Source organism: Sturnus vulgaris, chromosome Z (assembly GCF_052056855.1).
Source record: "Sturnus vulgaris isolate bStuVul1 chromosome Z, bStuVul1.hap1, whole genome shotgun sequence".
Taxonomy (NCBI): Eukaryota; Metazoa; Chordata; class Aves; order Passeriformes; family Sturnidae; genus Sturnus; species Sturnus vulgaris.
In genome coordinates this window covers 59,376,915-59,396,953 of record NC_142283.1, presented here as the reverse complement: position 1 = coordinate 59,396,953, position 20,039 = coordinate 59,376,915, and the positions used below count along the sequence as shown (strand labels likewise).

Sequence of the window (20,039 nt, the reverse complement as noted above, 5' to 3'; positions counted from 1 at the left end):
TATGAATCACATTTCAAAAAAGAAACTACTACTCACAGTCACCAGTTTGTCAGTGATCCTGGAATTAATACTTCAGAGAAAACTAATTTTGGGACAGTACCATTGTGTTCCAGTACTGACTGTAGATTGTAGTACATTCTCATTGTAGAAAAAAACCGACATCACTCATCATAGCTGTTGTTTTCAAACCAGCAGGGAGACCTGTGGGACTTTTAAAAACCCAAGCTGGACTGTTCTTTTGCCTGTTACCAAAAGGCGATACAAACTTGGGAATATACATATTTACCATTCCAGCTAAATGGGAAATATATGGTTATTTGATCTTCCACTAGACACTGACATTTATGTGTATTCCATGGATGAACAAAATTGACCAGAGTTGACAGCTATTTCCGTCCTTTCACTCTCTTAGATTTTACATCAAGCTGATAACTAAGGTAGCGGTTGTTTGCAATATTGCTTTAGACGATTACATGGTTTGAAGAAACAGCCACGTGAACATTGCTATTTCTGCTCCCGTGTTGCTTCACTTCCTACACTGTAACAGTTACAAGCACCATCTTACAGCCAGATCTCGATCTAGGCTTCTCATCGCAATAGACAAAATGGAGAGAAGAAAGCACTGGGCTGCTTATGATTTTGCAGAGGATCGGGGGTTGAAGGGGGAGAGAAGACACAGGGATCTCTCTCTCGTGTGTGTGGGGGGGTTGTGTGTGTGCATGCTAGCAGCTGATGCTGACAGGAGTTTCTCCAGCAGGAAAAATCGCCTCCTTGCTCAGCTCAGCTACATCTTCAGTGATGGCTGCAACTTGTTTTTCCCAGGCTGTCCTGCACATTGTCCAGCAGCAAGGCCATGTGTGTGCTGCAGCTGCCTCACTGTGTTTACACACGGAATAAGCTCTGTAGCCAGTATCAAAGATTGAGCTGCTGTGAAGGCAGAAGTAACAGTCCAAATAATTTTACGAGAATGCACTCTGTCCTATCCTCATAATGTTGTCCTGACTTCCTTAAACCCACAGATGACCTGAGACACGAGCTTGCACATAGTTCCCTGGCTCCCTTGGGAAAGCCTCCGAGGTTTGAACCGGGTGTTCAATGTAGGAGTTGAAGCAAGACAAAATTAGAAGGGACCGCCAGCATCAGCGGGTTGCATACCTTGCCAACAGCGGCAACACCGTCACAATTTCGTTTTTAAGCTCACACCAAAGCCCAGCGGCACAAACCCGCAGCACGGCTGGGCCGGGCCCCGCCAGCCCAGCGGCACCGCAGCGGGCCCGGCCGAGCCCGGCCCCCCGCGCTGCCGGCCCGCCCCGCTCGCTCGGCGGGCGGAGCCCGGCTCGGGGCGGGCCCGCGGCCCAGTTCCTGGTGCCGGGGATGGCGCGGCGGGCGGGCGAGCCGTGCAGCTGCTTCAGCCGGCTTCTATGCCTGTGCCTGGCTCTGTGCCTGGCCCTGTGCCTGCCGCGCCCGGCGGCGGCGCGCCCGCCCGCCCCGCACCTCGTGCTGGTGCTGGCCGACGACCTGGGCTGGGGCGACGTGGGCTGGCACGGCTCTGCCATCCGCACGCCGCGGCTGGACGCGCTGGGGGCGGGCGGCGTGCGGCTGGAGCGCTACTACACCCAGCCGCTGTGCACGCCGTCCCGCAGCCAGCTGCTCTCGGGCCGCTACCAGGTAGGGCGGGCGCTCGCAGCCGTGCCCGGGGGATGCTGCGGGGGCTCCCTGCTTGCTGCCGGCTGCCCCCGAGCTGGCTGGGTCTCTGTGCCGCTGCGCTGCGGAAACCTGCTGCTCTGAAACGCTAACATCCCTTTGCCTTGCGACTCGGGAGGAAAGTGGATACGGAATCAGAGCAAATTGTTCTGTTCCAGAGAAGCCGAGGTACTTTTATGCTTCGGTTGGATTAACAGGTGCGGCAGCCTGTCGTGGATGTTATCCTTGCCCTAGGTGTCTGACTCTTGGATATTTTTCCACGGGACGGGCACACACATGGTCGAGACGCAGACAGAAGCAGATCAGCACCACTTGTTCAGTTTTTGCAACATGTTTTCCGGTGCAGCGCCCAAAAGCCTCGCAAAGCGGTACATTCACCTCCACCTGGTACAGGAGCTGTACATGTTCTGCGCTCCTTGATGGAGTGCACACACAGAGTGGTCATTGTTCTGGGTGTCCAAATAGTCGTAGTCGTTATCGCCATTTTTGCCACTTTTTTTTCCTTTTTTTTCCCAGTTGTACGAGTGTAAGACTTGGGCTTTATAATACTGGTATTATTCTACCCTTTCCCATCCTTTTTGCAATTTTGGCAAAAATATGAGGAGTAGGGGAGAAAAAAGTATGGACGCACATCATGGACAGAAGGAAGAAACTCACGAAGGGTTAAGTTTCTGAAAAGAAACTTCCCCTCTGTCTCAAGAAGTCCTGCACATCCATGTTAACCATAGTGATTGCCAAATAAACTGCCGGGAATGAAAGAAAATAAAAATCATCCTGTATTAGTGGATGCTATCTCTTGTTGCAGGAATGTTGTTCGAGGTATCACTCTTTCCAAGCAACATTTGTCCTGTTCCTGGAAACTCCAAAAATTAATAATGATGAATAGGAAAAAGCAATTTACATTATCTCTACCAACTCTTTAAGCTGTTTTAAATGAAATAGCTTAAAATATTTTTTCATAACGACTACTTTTAAAATACAGTTGTCTGAATGTGCTTTCCAAGAAAGGGGCAACTGCTGCATCACATCTTAAAAGTGGATATTGAAAATACTTATAGTTTGGTCTGGATTGAAATTAATCCCATACATTTGACTTGATAATTTAATAATCTTTGTGTTGACCTTGTTGCAACTAAGTAAAATAATATTAGAAAATGGAAGTAATTTTTTTTAATAGAGGTGACATTCTGTGCAGCAGTAATTATGCAACAAATAATTATATTATGCAGCAAATATGTGTAATCTTTTAAAAAATTGTTTTACCCATGGATATGATTAACAGTTGCTTACAAGCTTGAGAAAGTAACCTAAATCTGGTCCTGTCTGGAGCTGAAATTTTGGTAGTCACCTTGCAATCCATATGAAAGAAAAGGAATGGTATTGTGTAAGATACCTATAGATTTTTTTTTTAATATTGCCTCCTTCTCTTTTTTCTCATTTTCCAGATACAGAGCAAGAAATTACAATGCTTTGCTAGTTTGTGTCATTCTGTATATTAATTTTTTCTGTAATACAGCATTTTAAAATATTTTAAATGTTTTTTATATATAACATAAAATTTATACTATAATTTAATTTTTGAAACCTCCTTGTTCAAAGTAAATGAGGAAGTAGTAGGCCCTTTAGAAAAGGGCTTTACTCACTTGCCTAAGATCAGGGCTTATTTGTTTTAGAAGTCAGTTCAGAGAGTTCCTAAATTTCAAAGCAGTGCTTTCAAAGTTGAACGTGCAGCTTGCTACACTGGTGTGCTTAGTGGAGTCATAAAATCTGGTGTCATCTGCTCGAGGGGATCTTGGAGGCTTTGTGCTTTGACGGACAAAGATTGCTAGAAATATTTAATACTTAAACAAGATACCTTTATACTTGCATACATATGTTTGCAGGCTGTGGTTTAGGGTAGTGCCTTTTTGATTGTGTAGAAGACAGGAGAGTTGACAAAAGTCAGCTAATAGTATCAGTAACTAAGGAGGTTCCTTATATCAAGTGTGATATACTACTCAAAGCATTTTCAGTGATGGTTTTGTAAAGAAATAGAAAATTCACCACTTACTAAGACTGGAAACTTCTGTAGAACTATTAAATATCAGATCTAGTCAGTGTAAAGCTTGTGTCATCCCCATATCCAAATGATTTATACAGTAATTGTACTCATTTAAAGCATGCAAATAAATATACAAGTGTGTATATATAATGTCCATTTAAAAGAGCAATAGTAAAATAGTTTTATTGACCTTTCCTCCAGTGACTGTTCTCTGATATAGGCAAAACCTTGATGGCTTCACTTTCCATGTGCATTTTTGCCTGTTTCAATTCCATTTAAAATCTCTCACTCCATCTTGAGATGCACCTAGCCTTCAAATAGACCATAATGGTAATTCTTACCTGTTAGATTTCTAGCTAAAAGCATAAAAGGCTTTGTGTTTGTTTGTTTTGGGTTTTTTAATTGTGCTTGATTTATGCCTGGAAGATGTTAACTCTTGCAGTGATATGTTCTTGTTTTCCTCCATTCCACCCCTGCCCTCCACCTGCAGCTTCCTCATCATCTTCAGTGCTACACTGGTAAAATGAAGAGGTCCCAGAATTAATGCTGATCTTTAATGCAGCTGTGCTTCTTTTTGGCTCTGCTTATTAAATTAAATTAACATGTGGGCTGCGTGGTTAGTGATCTCTCACACTTCTTTTCTCTGCTAGATCCACACAGGTTTACAACACCAGATAATTTGGCCGTGCCAGCCCAGCTGTCTGCCACTGGATGAGAAACTCCTCCCAGAGCTACTTCAAGAGGCGGGATATGTTACTCACATGGTGGGGAAGTGGCACTTGGGGATGTACAGAAAAGAATGCCTTCCAACCCGCAGAGGATTTGATACTTACTTTGGTAATGGTTTGGTTTAACATGGGCAATAAATGCTGTGTTAAAAAGGATGAGAAGCTGCCCCGTTCTTGTAACAACAGCAGATTTACTGTTGATTTATAAGTAAAGCCATACCTGGGTATGCATGTTTCTGAAGTATCACTGCTTAACTTACCCTTCTTTCTCCCAAAAATATAGTAGACGTTTATATTGTATGTAAGATAATTTCCTTTTTTCTGTACATTTGTTTTTGCAGAAATTACTAGCTGCAACTGTGGAAAAACAAAGGTTCAAGTAAATTTCTTGTGTCTTGGATTTTTGTCCCAAGTTCTTTTTTTTCAGAACATAAGACTGTATTTTTTTTATATTCATCCATTTTGTTAGGTTATTGGGGGAGAAATCTAAAATCTAACTTCAGTTGTAATTTTTGAGATTCAAATGATTTTGAAAAGTTTTATGTTTGGCTGCTAAAACACAAGAGCTCTCCATGCCTAACAGGCTAACCCTAGGTAGGAGCAAATCTGTATATGTAGAATTTTTTTCTTAATTTCTTTTGGATATCTCTAAATGATAGTGTCTTTTCTTCACCAGCTGGTGTCAGTAGTGGATCAGAAATTACATTACAGTGGACATAAAAGATGATTCATACTTGGGTGTTTTTTAATAAATTAATTTAAAAATTCCAAACTTTCTAATAGAGGTGGAAGCCTTACAGCAAAATACAAACATAGAAAATCATGCCACCAAAAATCAGACTAGTTCATCGCTAGATCACTGCTTTGGCTCTCAGTGCATTAGTTTAATGCTCATGGACATCAAAGTATAAATAAGAAGTCATTGAACAGCTTTCAAAATATTTCATTTCTTTTGAAACTACAACTTGCATTAGCAGTGAGAAGTCTGTGTGGTATTAAATGTGGAGCTACTTAGTTGTGTCAGGAGTGTCACAGTAGGTGGTCCAGGGTTGAATTAGTGTTTTGGCTCAAAACCACTAGTGTTTTGACATTTATGTTTGACTTTTTTTCTCTTCCTGATGTGTGTGTTTATGTGACACCATGTTGGCCTGCTCATTTGACATGTTTTCCTGTTCTAGGCTATCTTCTGGGCAGTGAGGATTATTATACTCATGACCGCTGTGTCCTCATCAAAGCAAAGAATGTGACCCGCTGTGCTCTGGACTTTCGAGATGGAGAAGAAGTTGCAACTGGATTTAAAAATGTGTACTCCACAAATTTATTCACAGAAAGAGCTATAGATCTTATAGCCAATCACAAAACTGAGAAGGTACAGGCAACAGCTGCTACTCTGATAACTTAAGCGTTAAAGAATGTTTTTTAAAAAGTTAGTGAAATATTTATAGAGAAAGCTGTGTTTGGGCTGTAATTCAGGGCTATTCAGTAGGTACAGAGAGCTGAATGTGAGAAGTAGCACTGGTAAAACTCATCTGCTGCTGACAAAACCAGCTTTGTCTGCATGGTCCTGGCCTGCTACCCTTCTCCATTTCTTTTATTGTAATACAATTAATAATTTTTTAGAAATGGTTTAGCAAGTAGTTTGCACTTGTAAAAAGAGAAGGGAAGTTTAGGGCGAGAAGTTTAATAGAAAGAAACTGTTGACAATCGTGTTATGAAGAAAAAATACACCTGATGCTTTTCCACAGCTTTTCAAAAGTAATTTTTCAAAGCTTTCTTAGTTTATGTGCAGGGATTAGACGATGTGGAAATTGTAGAAATCAAAGCACACTTCTGGCCTTGTTGATAAATCAGGTCTGTATTCGCTACAGTAACTTTTGCACTTAGTACTTTATGTTTAACTAATTTCCATTCTCTCCCTTCCACTCCAGCCCCTCTTCCTCTATCTCGCCTTTCAGTCTGTGCACGAACCTCTCGAGGTCCCCGAAGAATACATGAAACCGTATTCTTCCATAAAAGATGTAAAGAGGCGCCATTATGCAGGAATGGTGACTCTTATGGATGAAGCAATAGGAAATCTTACTGATGCTCTGAAAGCATATGGTCTTTGGGACAACACAGTTTTTGTTTTCTCTACCGGTAAGTTCCTTCGAGTATTCTTTCAGTAATAGCTTTGCTACAGTGTCTAACAAGCTGACTACAAAGACATCTGGCCCCTCTGTTTTTCCTCTGGATATTTTCTAACGGCAGAAGAGTGATGAAAGTTGAGCAAGACTTCAAGTAAAACAATGGTTTCTTTCCCTTCTCTTAGGGCTTTCTCAAGCTTGACAAAAACAACCCTGAAGTAGTGTCTGTGCGAATGGGGGATGCTCCTGGTGGTGTACAAATACCTTTGTAAAATCTGGGGAGTGCAGTGGAGTTAGAAACATCCTACTTGGTGCTGCAGTTACTGGGGATCTGTCAGAATTGAATCCTGACTAAGAACTGTCTACAAATTTATTTCTTCTGAAGCAGTCTGTCCTGTCTGTGAATTGCCATATGTTGCATGAAGCACAAACAGCCAGACAGCAAGCAGTTTGAAGCCAAAACTGTTTCTTTCCCTCACTCCAAGGTGACGTGTAGTTTTTATCATTCTTGAAGTGTTTCACTGGCATCTTACTCCCATGAAACAAAGGTCTGTTAATAAACAGCTGAAAATATGATGAGCAGTCTAGTCAGTCAAATTACAGTCTAAATTTTTGTACGTACAGGCACATGATCCAGTTTCTAGATTATTAGAGTAATGCAAATAATAAATTCCAAAGCAGTCTCCTTTGTTTCCAAATTAAGAATGAAACAGAACCTTTTTGAAATACAGCTACTTGGCTGGGTTTCAGGAACATATTTGCTCTTGTTTGATTGGAAGAGGAAAGTAGCCTTTCAATGCATACAGTTGTTCTTTTGCCCACACTTTACATACTAGGGCTTTCAAAATGGCAAATTAATTTTCTATAAACACTTGAAATACAACAAAAACAGCTAAAAAAAAGACAAGCAAAACAAAAAAAAACAAGAACCATCTAAAGTTTGATGAGAATGCACTGATGTGTTTTGAGCTTAGCAGCTGCTTCGTATAGCACTCAGAATCTTGGAATCTCATTTTGAGTCCAAACCTGTTTCCTTTATGATGTTACATTTGTATCCAGGTTCTGGCTCTAGCAGGATTTGATAACTCTTCTATGCCTGTTTCTCTTTGCAATGTTTTTATATTTAGAACTGAAAGTAAGCAAAGACATATGGAAAATGACACCAGTATTTATTCCATATGGAAAAAATCCAGTCTTTGCTGATGGGGCTTGGTAGAGTTATTTAAGTAATGCTTTTTCAGTACATTGTGGAATAAAACTAAATATAGCTGAGCTAGAATTACAAGGTATGAGGGAATTAAAAAGAAAAATTTGCTTTTTCATTTATGAGGCATTGATTTTTCTGAATGATGACGCTCTACCCTGTTTTTTAACAGTGATTATTTTGCAATCAGTTGCAGGTATTTTTCAGCAACAGTCAAACAATCAGGAGAATCAAGTGTCTGCTCTATCTAATGGGACTTATTTTGAGTTAATTGACAGTTTAAACTTCCAGGAGGTAAATTTAGTATGATTAAAATACATGGAAATGCGGCTTAAATCAGGCAGGACAGGGGCCAATGATTTGGGGTTCTTTAGTGTTCTCTCTTCATGCAGTTATTCTTTACAGGCATAAAACATTGCATGCAGTAAGGACCCAGTTCCAAAAACCAAGTGCTATAACCATAAAACATTTCAAAAATACCAAAAAAGGGGGGAAAAGTGTCAAATTATTAATTTTTTTCTATATTTTGTTTAGTACTTTTGCAGGTGTTGTTTCAGAACGGACATTAGAACATAGTTGAAAAGAAACACGAGAGGGTCTGCAGTTGAGCACCTCGTGCAGAGAGCTGTGCTGTGTCAGATCTCCCTGCATGGCTTCCAGGTCCTTTGCAACTGGGAGTCCTGGTCTGCACTGCTAGCCATAATATGAGCATACAATTATAGTATGATTTACCTTTAGCTCTTGAGGATATGTCTACTTGAAGAAGTGCCTCTCCCTGCCCCAAGTGCTCTTCTGTCACTGAGGGGGAGACACTCTTTTTGCTTGGTGGGATGCAGCAGGGGACACACACTTATCTTTATGATCAAGAGCTCTCTCCGAGAAAATTCTTCCCATTTTGTGGGATTAAGAATCAATTTAAGGATTTCTATAAGACTGCAAGGGACAATCTAGGGAATAATAAAATTTATCAGTAAGTTTAACGAGCAGTGTTAAAGACATAAAATCATCATATTTGCACAGAAGGCCTTGGGGGTGCTGTGGCTGAGAGGCTGGACATGACCCAGCCATGGGCACTCCCAGCCCAGAGAGCCAAACGTGTGCTGGGCTGCATCCAGAGCAGTGTGGGCAGCAGGGCAGGGAGGGGATTCTGCCCCTCTGCTCTGCTGAGACCCCACCTGCAGGGCTGCATCCAGCTCTGGGCTCCCAGCACAGGAAGGACATGGACCTGCTGGAGGGAGTCCAGGGCAGGGCCACAAAAATTATCAGAGAACTGGAGCACTTTCAGTGTTAGGACAGAGAGTTGGGGTTGTTCACGCAGGAGAAGAGAAGGCTCTGAAGACACCTTACTGTAGGCTTATAAAAAATATGAGGACAGAGTTTTTGACAGGACCTGTTGCAATAGGACAAGGGATGATGGTTTTAAACTGAAGTAGAACAGATTCAGGCTAGATATTAGGAAGATATTTTTCATGAAGTTGGTGAAATACTGGAGCAGGTTGCACAGAGAGGTGGTGGATATCCCATCCCCAGAAACATTCAAGGTCAGGTTGGATGGAGCACTAAAACTGATCTAGTCAAAGAAGTCTGCTCATTGTAGGGGGGTTGGACTAGGTGAATTTTAGAGGTCTTTTCAAACCCAAACCGTTCTATGAGAAAAGCACTCTGTTTTGTTATCTATGTGGTTTGAAAAGGTATTGTTGAAAGCCTGTAGAGGAAAAAGAAGGCCCTAGTTTTATGGTACATTTTACTAGATTCATTACTATTTCCTTTATCGTTGAAGCCAAAATTCACACTTCTATGTTTGTACTCTCCATCTTTTAAAATTCCTGCCCAAAGACAGGTGGTCACTTCTTATTTTGTACTATAGCAAGTAGCACTGCAACAGACATAGTCGTCTGACTACTTCCCTGTGAAGTGTTGACCTCAAACTGCAGACCTCTTTTTAGTGGGTATATATTTAAAAAACATATTATATGATGTAACCTAAGATCTTGTGATAAGTTTTTTTTTATCATACTCTTTCATGTTTCTTCCTATTTGATATGGCTAATGAAAACATGCCAGTTGACAAATGGAAATACTGCGCATTTTGAAAGTCTTGTGAAATGTGTAGAACTTCAGTTCCTCTACAAAGTGGCCTGATGGAGATACCAGGATAAAATGTAACTTCATTATGATTAGTCATTAGCAAAATCTGACTCCATCAGTATGTCCTGTAAATCAACCCTCTGGTGTATTTTTTAACAGTTAGACAGGCTATTTCTACAAGTAAATAAGAAAAAGGTGAGCAAGTTCAATGGTATGTGATGTTATATTTGTGTATCAAGTAGTAGCTTGAAAAGTCTTGGCTGGTTTGATATGAAATAGAATTTGCTTTTATGGAGCATTTTTTACACCGCAGATACAAATAAGTCTGTGCTAATGAGATAATTGATGAAAATTAAATCATTGCTTGTTTAAGCAAAACAGATGAAAATGAATGCAGCAGTGGTGGGTACTCATGGCCTTTTGTCCACTTGAAATCAAAGGGAATGAGAGGTAGAGCATATTTTTCCTTTTAGCAATCATAGGAGACTAACTACCAATGTCCCTAGAGAGGGCCTCAATTTAAAATAAATGTCATAAAAGGCATTAAAATAGTACCAATTTGCCTCAGAATTATTAACATGGACTTAGACTCCAAATTTTGCTTCAAATACGGAGCTATGATTTGAAGTAAGAAGCGAGGATTTGCTGTGAATATGATGTGATTATAGTTTTGCATGGCATTACAAGAAATTTTGGTGTAAACTTGCCAACATGAAAGCAAAGGAATATGACCCCTAATTTCAGAACTGTATTAAAGCTACTGTCCTTTGCTTTGTTTAACTTTCAGCGTTTTGTTGTAGTAAAACACCGTGGAGCAACACTCATTTCTTCTAAGTATTTCTTGCCATTTTTAAATGTGGATTAGCACTGTAATGCCCGGTAGTTGCCATCAGAGGGCTTCGAAAAGCAAAACACTTTTCAAGTGGAACTTTTCCAGCCTTATTTTACATTGCTAAGAGGAAACCACATAAATCCTTTCCATAATGGAGCATGTGACAGTGATGACTGTTTTCACTCCAAAAGACGGTCTTCTTGTCATTGTAGAATTATGATTAATAAGAACACAGATTGTTTTGGACATACTGATGTTGATAGTCTCTATCATACCCTTAGGGTTTTTTCCCCCCAAAATTTCAAACTATCCTTTTTTTTCCCTTTTTTTTTTTCTTTTTTTTCTTTCATTCCAGCCAGCATGTTGTGGCTTTTGGCTAATGAAATACTGGGATTTTCGTTTTCCTATTTCCAGTGCCTTCTTTGAGACTATGAATCTGACTTTCACTGATTCCTTAAGGGCATTTTTTTTTAATCTTCTTGATGTCTTTGTTCAAAAATGAACTCCTGCTCCTTCACTTTTGGTTATAAGGGATCTCAGAGAACCTTCTAATTGCAGATTGGCCAAGCCAACTGACTGGAGCAGTTATTCTCTGTCTGTGGTGTCTGAAGTTGTACTCCCAGCTGTTTTTATTGCAGACCTGAAGACTTGTTTTAATTGGTCTTTCAGAGGTTTCTGAGAGGTTTGTGTGCTGCCAGTGAGGAAGATTCCTGGGCATCTGTTGCCTGAGCATCTGCTGCTTCCTAAGTGGAAATAAGCACAGGTGCCTTAGCTGCAAGCACCTTCAATCACGCTAATTATTTGAGTTCATCTATTCCCAAATATTATTTTCATGTTTCTTGTTTATTTAATATTTTTTTATACAGGCAAAGGTTCTGGCAGATCACTGTACTTGCATTGGTTAGAATTGTTACCTGGCAGTGGCAGTGAAAGGTGCATGTGGTTTTGTGTGTTTTGTACTCCAGTGCTGGCTTCTATTTTTGTTTTCAGGATTTTTCCATATTAAAGTATGAGTGATAATTTAGAAATTAAAAAGTATATTCTCTGTCATATGGCGCAGATAATAAAAATGAGACTACATTTTTAAGAATATGTTACCAAAGGCGGAAATGTTGTGGTGGGAATGGATTTAAAATCTATACTGAAAGATGTTGATCGACCATATAATGACTCTCTCCTCCCTTTTTAAAATCCTATGAAAACCCAGAATGTTTTATAGGAAATATTTGTTTATCTTCTGTTCCATCTAGTATTAATCCCTCCCCACCCATCCAGCTTTTTCCATGCAAAACACTCCAAAGCCAAGTTCCTAAAGAGGGAGTAAGCTCGACTAGAGATGTTAGCTTCTTTTTTGTCTTCATGGTTAAACGTTCCATCATAAGTTGAATCTTGAATTTTTCTTCCTGTTTTTAGTGAGTGCCAATGCTTGAAGTTCATTTGCAAGTGAAACTTGGAAGTGAATTTTGCCCAGAATTTTGCAAATGGGACAGTTTTGCATAAAGCTAAGCATGTTAATAGCTATGCTAGTAATTTTTTTCTCAGAACAAGATGAATGCTGTAAACAGCTTATTTTGCGTATTAACAATAGTGTTTAATAATTTCCCACAGCTCCCTAAAAGTTGCCTTAAACTATGATTACTATTAAATTATACTAGTTCTCCAAATATTTTGTTCTCCAAAATAGTGTTTGAGAAGACTTCCTTCTTTGTGTCAGACACTGCTACGCCTAAAAAGTGATCAAGTTCACTTCTCCTGTCAGTGGGACAAATCACTGTTTTCTTGACAGTGTCTTGTCTAACTTGCTCACTGCAGACATGAACAGTTCGTTAGATTATTCCTGTTAGTTTTGGGTTAAAATTTCTTTCTGTTTCTGTCGTGTCTAATGATGGTGCATGCTGGTGTAGACCTTGACACAGCTGGGTCTGTAACTACTGAGACCTGTTTAATTACTGACACTGCTCACAATGAAAGCACTCGACTGAAACGGTCTGTGCTACAATTGCTGCTATCATGAAAGCTGTACTAAGAAGCAAAAAAAGAAAATATTCCAATGAGATGGAAAAGTCATTGTTCATGCAGCTTTTGTAGGGCTATGTCTGTAACTAGTGGCAGCTTGTGTACCTCAGTTTCTTTTCCCATGAGACCAATTTTTTTTCCTCAGTTTTGGAAAAGACAGAACAATAAAGAGACAGTTTTGGTGAGCTGCAAAAAAAACATAGAGGTTGATTTATATGAGCATAGCTCGATAAAACTTACTCTCTAAATGCTCTGTAAAATTGTTCAGCAAATGATGCTCTGATGCAGGAAAGGTATTATATTCCCTTGATGGAAAATAAAACCCCTGTGGCTGTATTTAAAGCACTACAAGAATTACATTAGCAGAATTTTATATTAGAAGGTGTAGTTTTCTATTTTCCCTCTAATTGAAAGGCTTTCAATAGTGCTTCCATCACACATACACAAATAAATATGTATCAAGCACTGGAAATACAGTAATGTGTCAGCACTCTGAAGATAAAGTGGCATTTCTGCCACTGAACATTGAACTTTCAAGGTTATTCTTCCCACTGTGAGTGAACAACGTCAGCCAGAAGTACACAACAGATGTCAGATGTTTTTTCATTAGCTGGTCTTAGGGAATGATTTTGGTTCATTTTGTTGGAAATTCGTGGTTTTTATGAGTCATCAGAGGGAGTGTGATAGCTCTTCTGTCATACTTGCAGCACGACTGAAAAAGACAGCTACACATGGATCGTTCAGATGCAATGTGGGGAGCAGGGAAGAACATTAGTTCAAATTAAGGGCAGTTATTCTCCAGTTCATGCTGCGAATCTCCTATCCACAGTGTAGGTTTCTGTTATGTATTCTGAACCTTTTTTTTATTTTTAGTGAAACCTCAATGGGAGTTCTACACTTGGAACATCTACAGAGTAAGCATTATTTATGCTGTGAAGATCAGAGGGGAGAAATTTTCCCCAAATGCGATCCTTTACCAGTGTAATTGACAGTGCTCTCTGTTTAACTGTGACTCACAACCATGAGCTTAAATCACACAGACAAAGGGCTCTGAAGTCCTGTTCTGTGACCTAGACTTTCAGCAAGAATGTTGGAGGTCAAAAATGAGATGCATATACAGAGCTGTGCATTGATGCTGTCTAATATTTGCTTATATTGTGTCTGGCACTAGTAAATTTAATTCCCTTTCATGTATGCAAAATTCACACAAAAAGATTTTTAAAAGCCCAACCAAACCAAGTACTAGCTGCCTGCTTGTTTTGTTGATGTTGGCAACTGATTGTAGTTTTCATTCAAAATTTTGTACAACTATTAGGCATGACCTATTAGTAGACAAGTAGTCCTGTCTCTTGCTTATATACGTCACTTCATTTTTAAATAACATAATACACATTATTGTGGTGGTATCATATCTGCTAAATACATCTGTGGGTTTTAAATTGTTGAATTGCTCTTGCTTGTAGTTCCCATTCTTTGCTCTTTACTGATGTGAACTATTTGTTGCCTCTGTAATTTCAATAGTGTTTAAAACAAAATTGCATGGAGTTCAGATTTGCATCATGGAGTGGAGATGTCAACACTTAATTGAAGTGAAACTGTGGGAGTTTGGCTCTTCTGTGTCTCCCCATTAGAAATAAGAAACAAGAGGAAAGGCATAGAAATAGGGGTTTTGTCCTACTTTCTGTCTTTTTCATTTGTGTGAGGTTGTTTGCATGTTACACCTTTTGTTTATTTTTAGTTGCAAACTTCAGAAATCTGATTTGTAGAAATATTGAAGGTAGCATGAGTCATTTCATTGACATGCTCTGTTTTCAACAATATCAAGGCACTAACATTGTTAAAATGGCTTTTTAGACTCTGTGAGTTACATGTGAAATAATTTCACAGTTAACTTTAAATATACTTTCCAGTTCTGCTTCAGTTGGATGGACCCTCACACTGACCTCCACATGGTTCTGATTAAGTTTAAGAACTTGATTGCTCCTAAAGCCCCAGCCCTTCAAAGGAGCATGAGATACATAACATGTAGGAAATGTTTACAGAACTAAACTGTGGACAAATTGTGTATGCCATCTTATTTCTGCCCTCCTTTTCTATATTTGTTACACTCATTATTGCTTAGTTGCTAATTAAGGGAACCTACATGATTGCTGGTATTCAAGGCTGAGTTGAATTTGATTTTTAAAGTGCAGTATTACAATATGAGAGAGAAACATTAAAATCTCAGTATTGGAAAACAAAGCCAGAATTACATGGAGGAGGGGAAGAAGCAACCTCTTCTGTTATCCAGTTTAGTGGCTCATAGGTTTTTTGGAACAGTGAGACAAAGATGTTTGAAAAACCTGTCCTCAATCCATCATCCATTGTAATTCATCCTCTGTTAAGGGAATTTTGCTGCCTGGCCGACAGTGGAACAGGGATAGGATTGCTTTAGATGCTGTAGGATTGAGGATTAGAAGTGTGTTTTTGTTGTTGCTGTTTACAAATTGTAAAATCTCTTAATGCTTTAGCACAACAAGAAAGGGGGGGAAAAGGTCCCGAACTCATGAGAGTTTGAGTTTTTTCTTAAATCTGATCATTCTGAGCTCACATGTTGCACAGTGGAAATGTATCAGAAGTGTGAGGAGAGGAAAGGAGGTAATTAGTTTTTTGGAATTAAGGAATTTGATCTTGCTTATTTTACTGGGATGTAGAGTTTCTTTTCATTTCCCTGATTGACCATCTTAGGTATCCAAATCATGAAATATCTTTCACTTCCTGTGGGGAAAAAAAGAGACCATTTTCTAATCAGACTTTAGGAATGTGCCCCTGCAGGGAGCAGAGGCATCTTCAACTAGATCAAGTCACTCAGAACCTCATCTCCAGTCTAGTCTTGAATGTTTCCACAGAGGGGACATCCACCACCTCTCTGGGCAATCTGTCCCAGTGTTTCATCAGCCTCATAAAAAAAAATGTCTTCCTTATATCCAATCTAAATCTACCCTCTTTTAGTTTTAAAATCATCACCCCTAGCCCTGTCACAGCATCAGCTAAATGTCTGTCCCCATCTTTCTTAAAAACCTCCATAAAGTACTGGAAGGTACTATAAGGTCTCCATGGAGTCTTCTCCAGGGTGAACAATCCCAACTCCTTAGGTCTGTCCTCATAGGAGAGGTGCTCCATCCCTCTGATCACCTTGGTCTCCTCTGGACTCCCTCCAGCAGGTCCATGTCCTTCCTGTGCTGGGAGCCCAGAGCTGGATGCAGCCCTGCAGGTGGGGTCTCAGCAGAGCAGAGGGGCAGAATCCCCTCCCTGCCCTGCTGCCCACACTGCTCTGGATGCAGCCCAGCACACGTTTGGCTCTCTGGGCTGGGAGTGCCCATGGCTGGGTCATGTCCAGCCTCTCAGCCACAGCACCCCCAAGGCCTTCTGGGCAGGGCTGCTCTGATCTGTCCATCCCCATCCTGTGCTGGTACCAGGCTTGCTCTGACCCAGGTGCAGCACCTTGCACTTGGTCTTGTTAAACCTCGTGAGATTCACATGGGCCCTCTCCTAGAGCTTGTCCTGGTCCCTCTGGAAGAGATCCTGTCTCTCAGGCATGTCAGCTGCACCACTTGTCAGCTGGGTATTGTCTGCAAATTTGCCAAGGGTGCACTTGGTACCACTGTCTGTGTCATTGGTGATGATATGGATCAGTACTGGTCCACATACAGCCCCCAAGGGCCACTACTCATCACTGATCTACATCCAGATGTTGAGAGATTGACTGGTTCTCTGAATGTGACCATCCAGCCAATTCATTGTGCTGCGACCCATCAAATCCATCCCTCCAGTTTGGAGAAGGATGTTTTGGGTGACTGGGTCAAAAGCTTTAGAGAAGTGCAGATAAAGAACATCTGTAACTCTTCCTTGTCCACTGATGTAGTCACTTTGTTTTAGAAGGCCATTGGACTGATTAGACAGGACCTGCCCTTGCTGCAGCCATGCTGGCTGTCCCAAATCACCTGCCTGTCCTTCATGTGCCTTAGCACAGCCTTTAGGAGGGTCTGTTCCATCACCTTCCCAGGCACAGAAGTGAGACTGATAGTAGTTCCCAGGGTCCTCCTTTCTACCTTCCTTAAAGATGGGTACCATGTTTCCCTTTTCCAGTGATTTGTGACTTGCCCTGACTGCCATGACTTTTTAAATGTCATGGAGAGAGGATTGGCAGTATTATCAGTTTCAGGACTCTGGTATGCATTTTGTCATGTCCTGTAGATTTATGTAAATTCCTCAGGTGGTCATGAACCTGATCTTCTCTTACAGTTTCTCCCTTTCTTATGGTCCATCCACTCAAGAGATGTGAGAAGAGACTGTCAGTGAAGACTGAGGCAAAAAAGTTGTTGAATACATCAGCCTTCTCATTCTTTCTATCAGTCATCTCTGTTGTGGGGGTATACTTCCCCTAACTTTCCTGTCCTAGCCCTTGTTAATCTTTGCATCCCTTATGAAGGGGTGCACAGCTCCAGCCATACCTTGATACATGCTTTGGACTGCATCCTTGTACTCTTCCCAGAACATCTATTCATACTTCCACAGTGTGGAATGCACTGCCTGTGCATTTTCTTCTTGCACCTCAGTTTTACCAGTAGGTTGACTCTGCCATTGCTTTCCTCCCCTGATTTCTTATGCCGGCTCCGGAGTTTTTGTCCTCAGTGTTCTTAAAGATTTGACATCTCTGTTCTGCTCCCTTGTCCTCAAGGGCACTTTCTCAAGGTGTCCTATTGACTAGCTTCTTGAAGAGCTGGAAGTTTGCTTCCCTGAAATTCAGGATCCTGTCTTCACTCTTTGCCTGGCCCATATTTCTCAGGACTGAGAATTCCACCGGTACATTATATTATAGAAGGCCATTTGAAATTATCAGAATGCAATTTCTTAGCTTTTTACAATTTTTTGTTTCAGCATTTTTTTCAAAAATTGCTTAATAGAACTAAAGCAAAGTTTGATATTATATATACGTACATTTTTAGGTTTCCTTTGTAACTGATAAATATTGTTTGAAACAACCCAGAACTGTCTGACACAAAGCTTTAGTATTTATTTAGAAATATTGCTTCTCCAAGGGACTTTGTCAATCAGTGACAGCCCTATAGAAACACAGGGAAAATCAATCATTGATTCACTTGGGAAAGAAACATGCAATGTTGTCTGGTCTGGGTTAAGAATTTGGAAGAAGTTGCAGGTGTTGTAAGATGGCCTTAGTCAAATGAGTAGTATCTGAAAAAAGGTTATTTGAATCCCTGCTGAGATGTTCTGGATCTGTTTTTCTTCCCTGTTTTTTCTTTTTTTTTCATGTATGTCCATATAAACCATGGGTTGGTTAGTACATCTGTTTCATATATTTATGAATATTCCAGAACTAAGGTATGCTGTTAGGCTGAACTCTACAGAAGAATCTAAGAACTTCCAAATAAAAGCTCTGCACAACTGTTCTTTCTTTCACTTTTTATTATTTTGTGTTATTCTTATACATAGAATATAATGGATTAATATTTGTGGGCAATATCACTTTAGTGTGCATTAAAAGAGTAAGATTTTCCCTCTCTGCCTTAATGGGAGAGTAAAACCAGCAGAGTTTACTTAGATGATCAGAGTATAGATGTGCTGAATGCAAAGGAAGCCATACATTTTACAGATTTTTGAGATAAAAATGTCAGAAAAAACACTGAAATCCGTGAGCATGTTCGTTATTAGGCAGTGGATGCTAAGATTTGGCCAGTTTTACACAGTAAAGTGTATCAGATCATTTAATATGCGATGTGAATACTGCTGTGTACACTGCAGTTTTTTTCCTCTCTTCGTCCTAACACGGAAACTAATAAGCTAAAATCCCGTCCTTTTGGAAGGTTCCTTGTTTGTTTTTCTCAGTTCCTTACAGCTTGGTCTTAATAATTCCTTGGCTTTCTCTATACCTCTATGCCCTTTCGAAATCTCAGTGTTTCTAGACACCTTCACACACCTCCTATGGCTGGAGTATCTGCCTCTTACAATAGAGCATCTGTCTTTACATTTCTCTTTAAGCAGGAAGAAACACCCCCACTTTTATCTGAACTTTGAGCACTGGTGCCGTGTGGAATGCTGCCTGTGCTTGCTCTTACATTTGACCTCCAATTGTGTTTTTTCAAGTTAAAATACAGCCAGAGCTTTGTGTACATTCGAGTGAGCTGACCCTGAATTCTGTATTAAGATTCCAGTGTAGCTTGAACTGCTGGGGAAGAATCAGAAGTCCGCAGCAGTAATTTCACTTATATTTTAGAGTAAATGGCTTTAACCTACAACACAAATAATGCAGCAAATATAGTGCAGATTTTTCATTACTGACTTCTTGTAGACGATATCCATGTTTAGGCTATGCAAAAGATTGTTACTGATCACTGCAGAGAACTGGATGTATTGAAGTATTGTACTGCTTCTGATAACTTGCAACAGTATGCTTTATCAAATCAACAATGAAATAGCATATGCTGACATCTGGTATGCAGAACTTAATGGGAGTTTTAATAGCTGTATCTCTTTAAATCTGCTTTAAGTCTATTTTCTATTTGCACTGAAGCATTGTAACACATTTTACAATCAAATAAGTGGATATAAAGAAAGACATCCTCTGCATGTTTTTTTTGTTTTGTTTAAGTCCAGATCTTTTCAACACTATTCTTTACTCATGGGAGATAAAAAACGAAAGGTGCATTCCATTACTTTGCTCTCTAATGTTGTACATAATTGCAGCTTTGACTGCAGTGGATATAAATTGATATATGCCTACTCTAATGTATCACACATTGTGCTGCCATCAAGCTGTGTTCCAATGATTTCAGAGGATTGAAAAAGAAAAGACTTTGTTTAAAACAATTTAATAGTTAGATTTCACTGGCCACAAATGGTTTGCATTGACTAGGAGAGAGAAACTGTTGCTGACTATCCATTACAGTTCATTAGAAAGTCAAAGGTACCAGGAAGAATACAGTGACAAAAAAGCCACAACAACAAAAACTAAAAGGAAAAATGCATGCCTCAGGTGGAAGAATAGCTGTGTAGACAGTGATGCTGATGTGTGGGGCTAAGGTTAGGGGCCTTTTCTGCCCAGGTGCCTCCTTTCACAGACGATTGCCCCTCAGGTCTCTCAGCTGCTCAGGGCCTGCATGTGGCTTCCTGTAATTCTCTCCAAGTGACCTTGGGTAGTTTGAACATTTTAAATAGCTACAGTGGTTTTGATTTATTAATCTAGATAATTTTGACAAAACTGTGTGAAGAGTAAGCATACTTACCATCATACCAGCTTTTTTAG

The 20,039-nt window shown here is 40.1% G+C and overlaps 1 protein-coding gene across 1 annotated transcript in view; it reads left to right on the top strand.

Annotated features, from left to right (window-relative positions):
- Window positions 1–1,345: 1,345 nt before the first annotated feature.
- Window positions 1,346–20,039, top strand: part of ARSB (arylsulfatase B) — a 64,812-nt gene continuing 46,118 nt past the window's right edge. Inside the window, exons 1-4 of the mRNA XM_014881360.2 lie at window positions 1,346–1,668; window positions 4,396–4,582; window positions 5,652–5,842; window positions 6,402–6,609. Coding sequence (XP_014736846.2) covers window positions 1,375–1,668; window positions 4,396–4,582; window positions 5,652–5,842; window positions 6,402–6,609 — 880 coding nt within the window. The 5' untranslated portion in view covers window positions 1,346–1,374. The remainder of the gene's footprint in view (window positions 1,669–4,395; window positions 4,583–5,651; window positions 5,843–6,401; window positions 6,610–20,039) is intronic.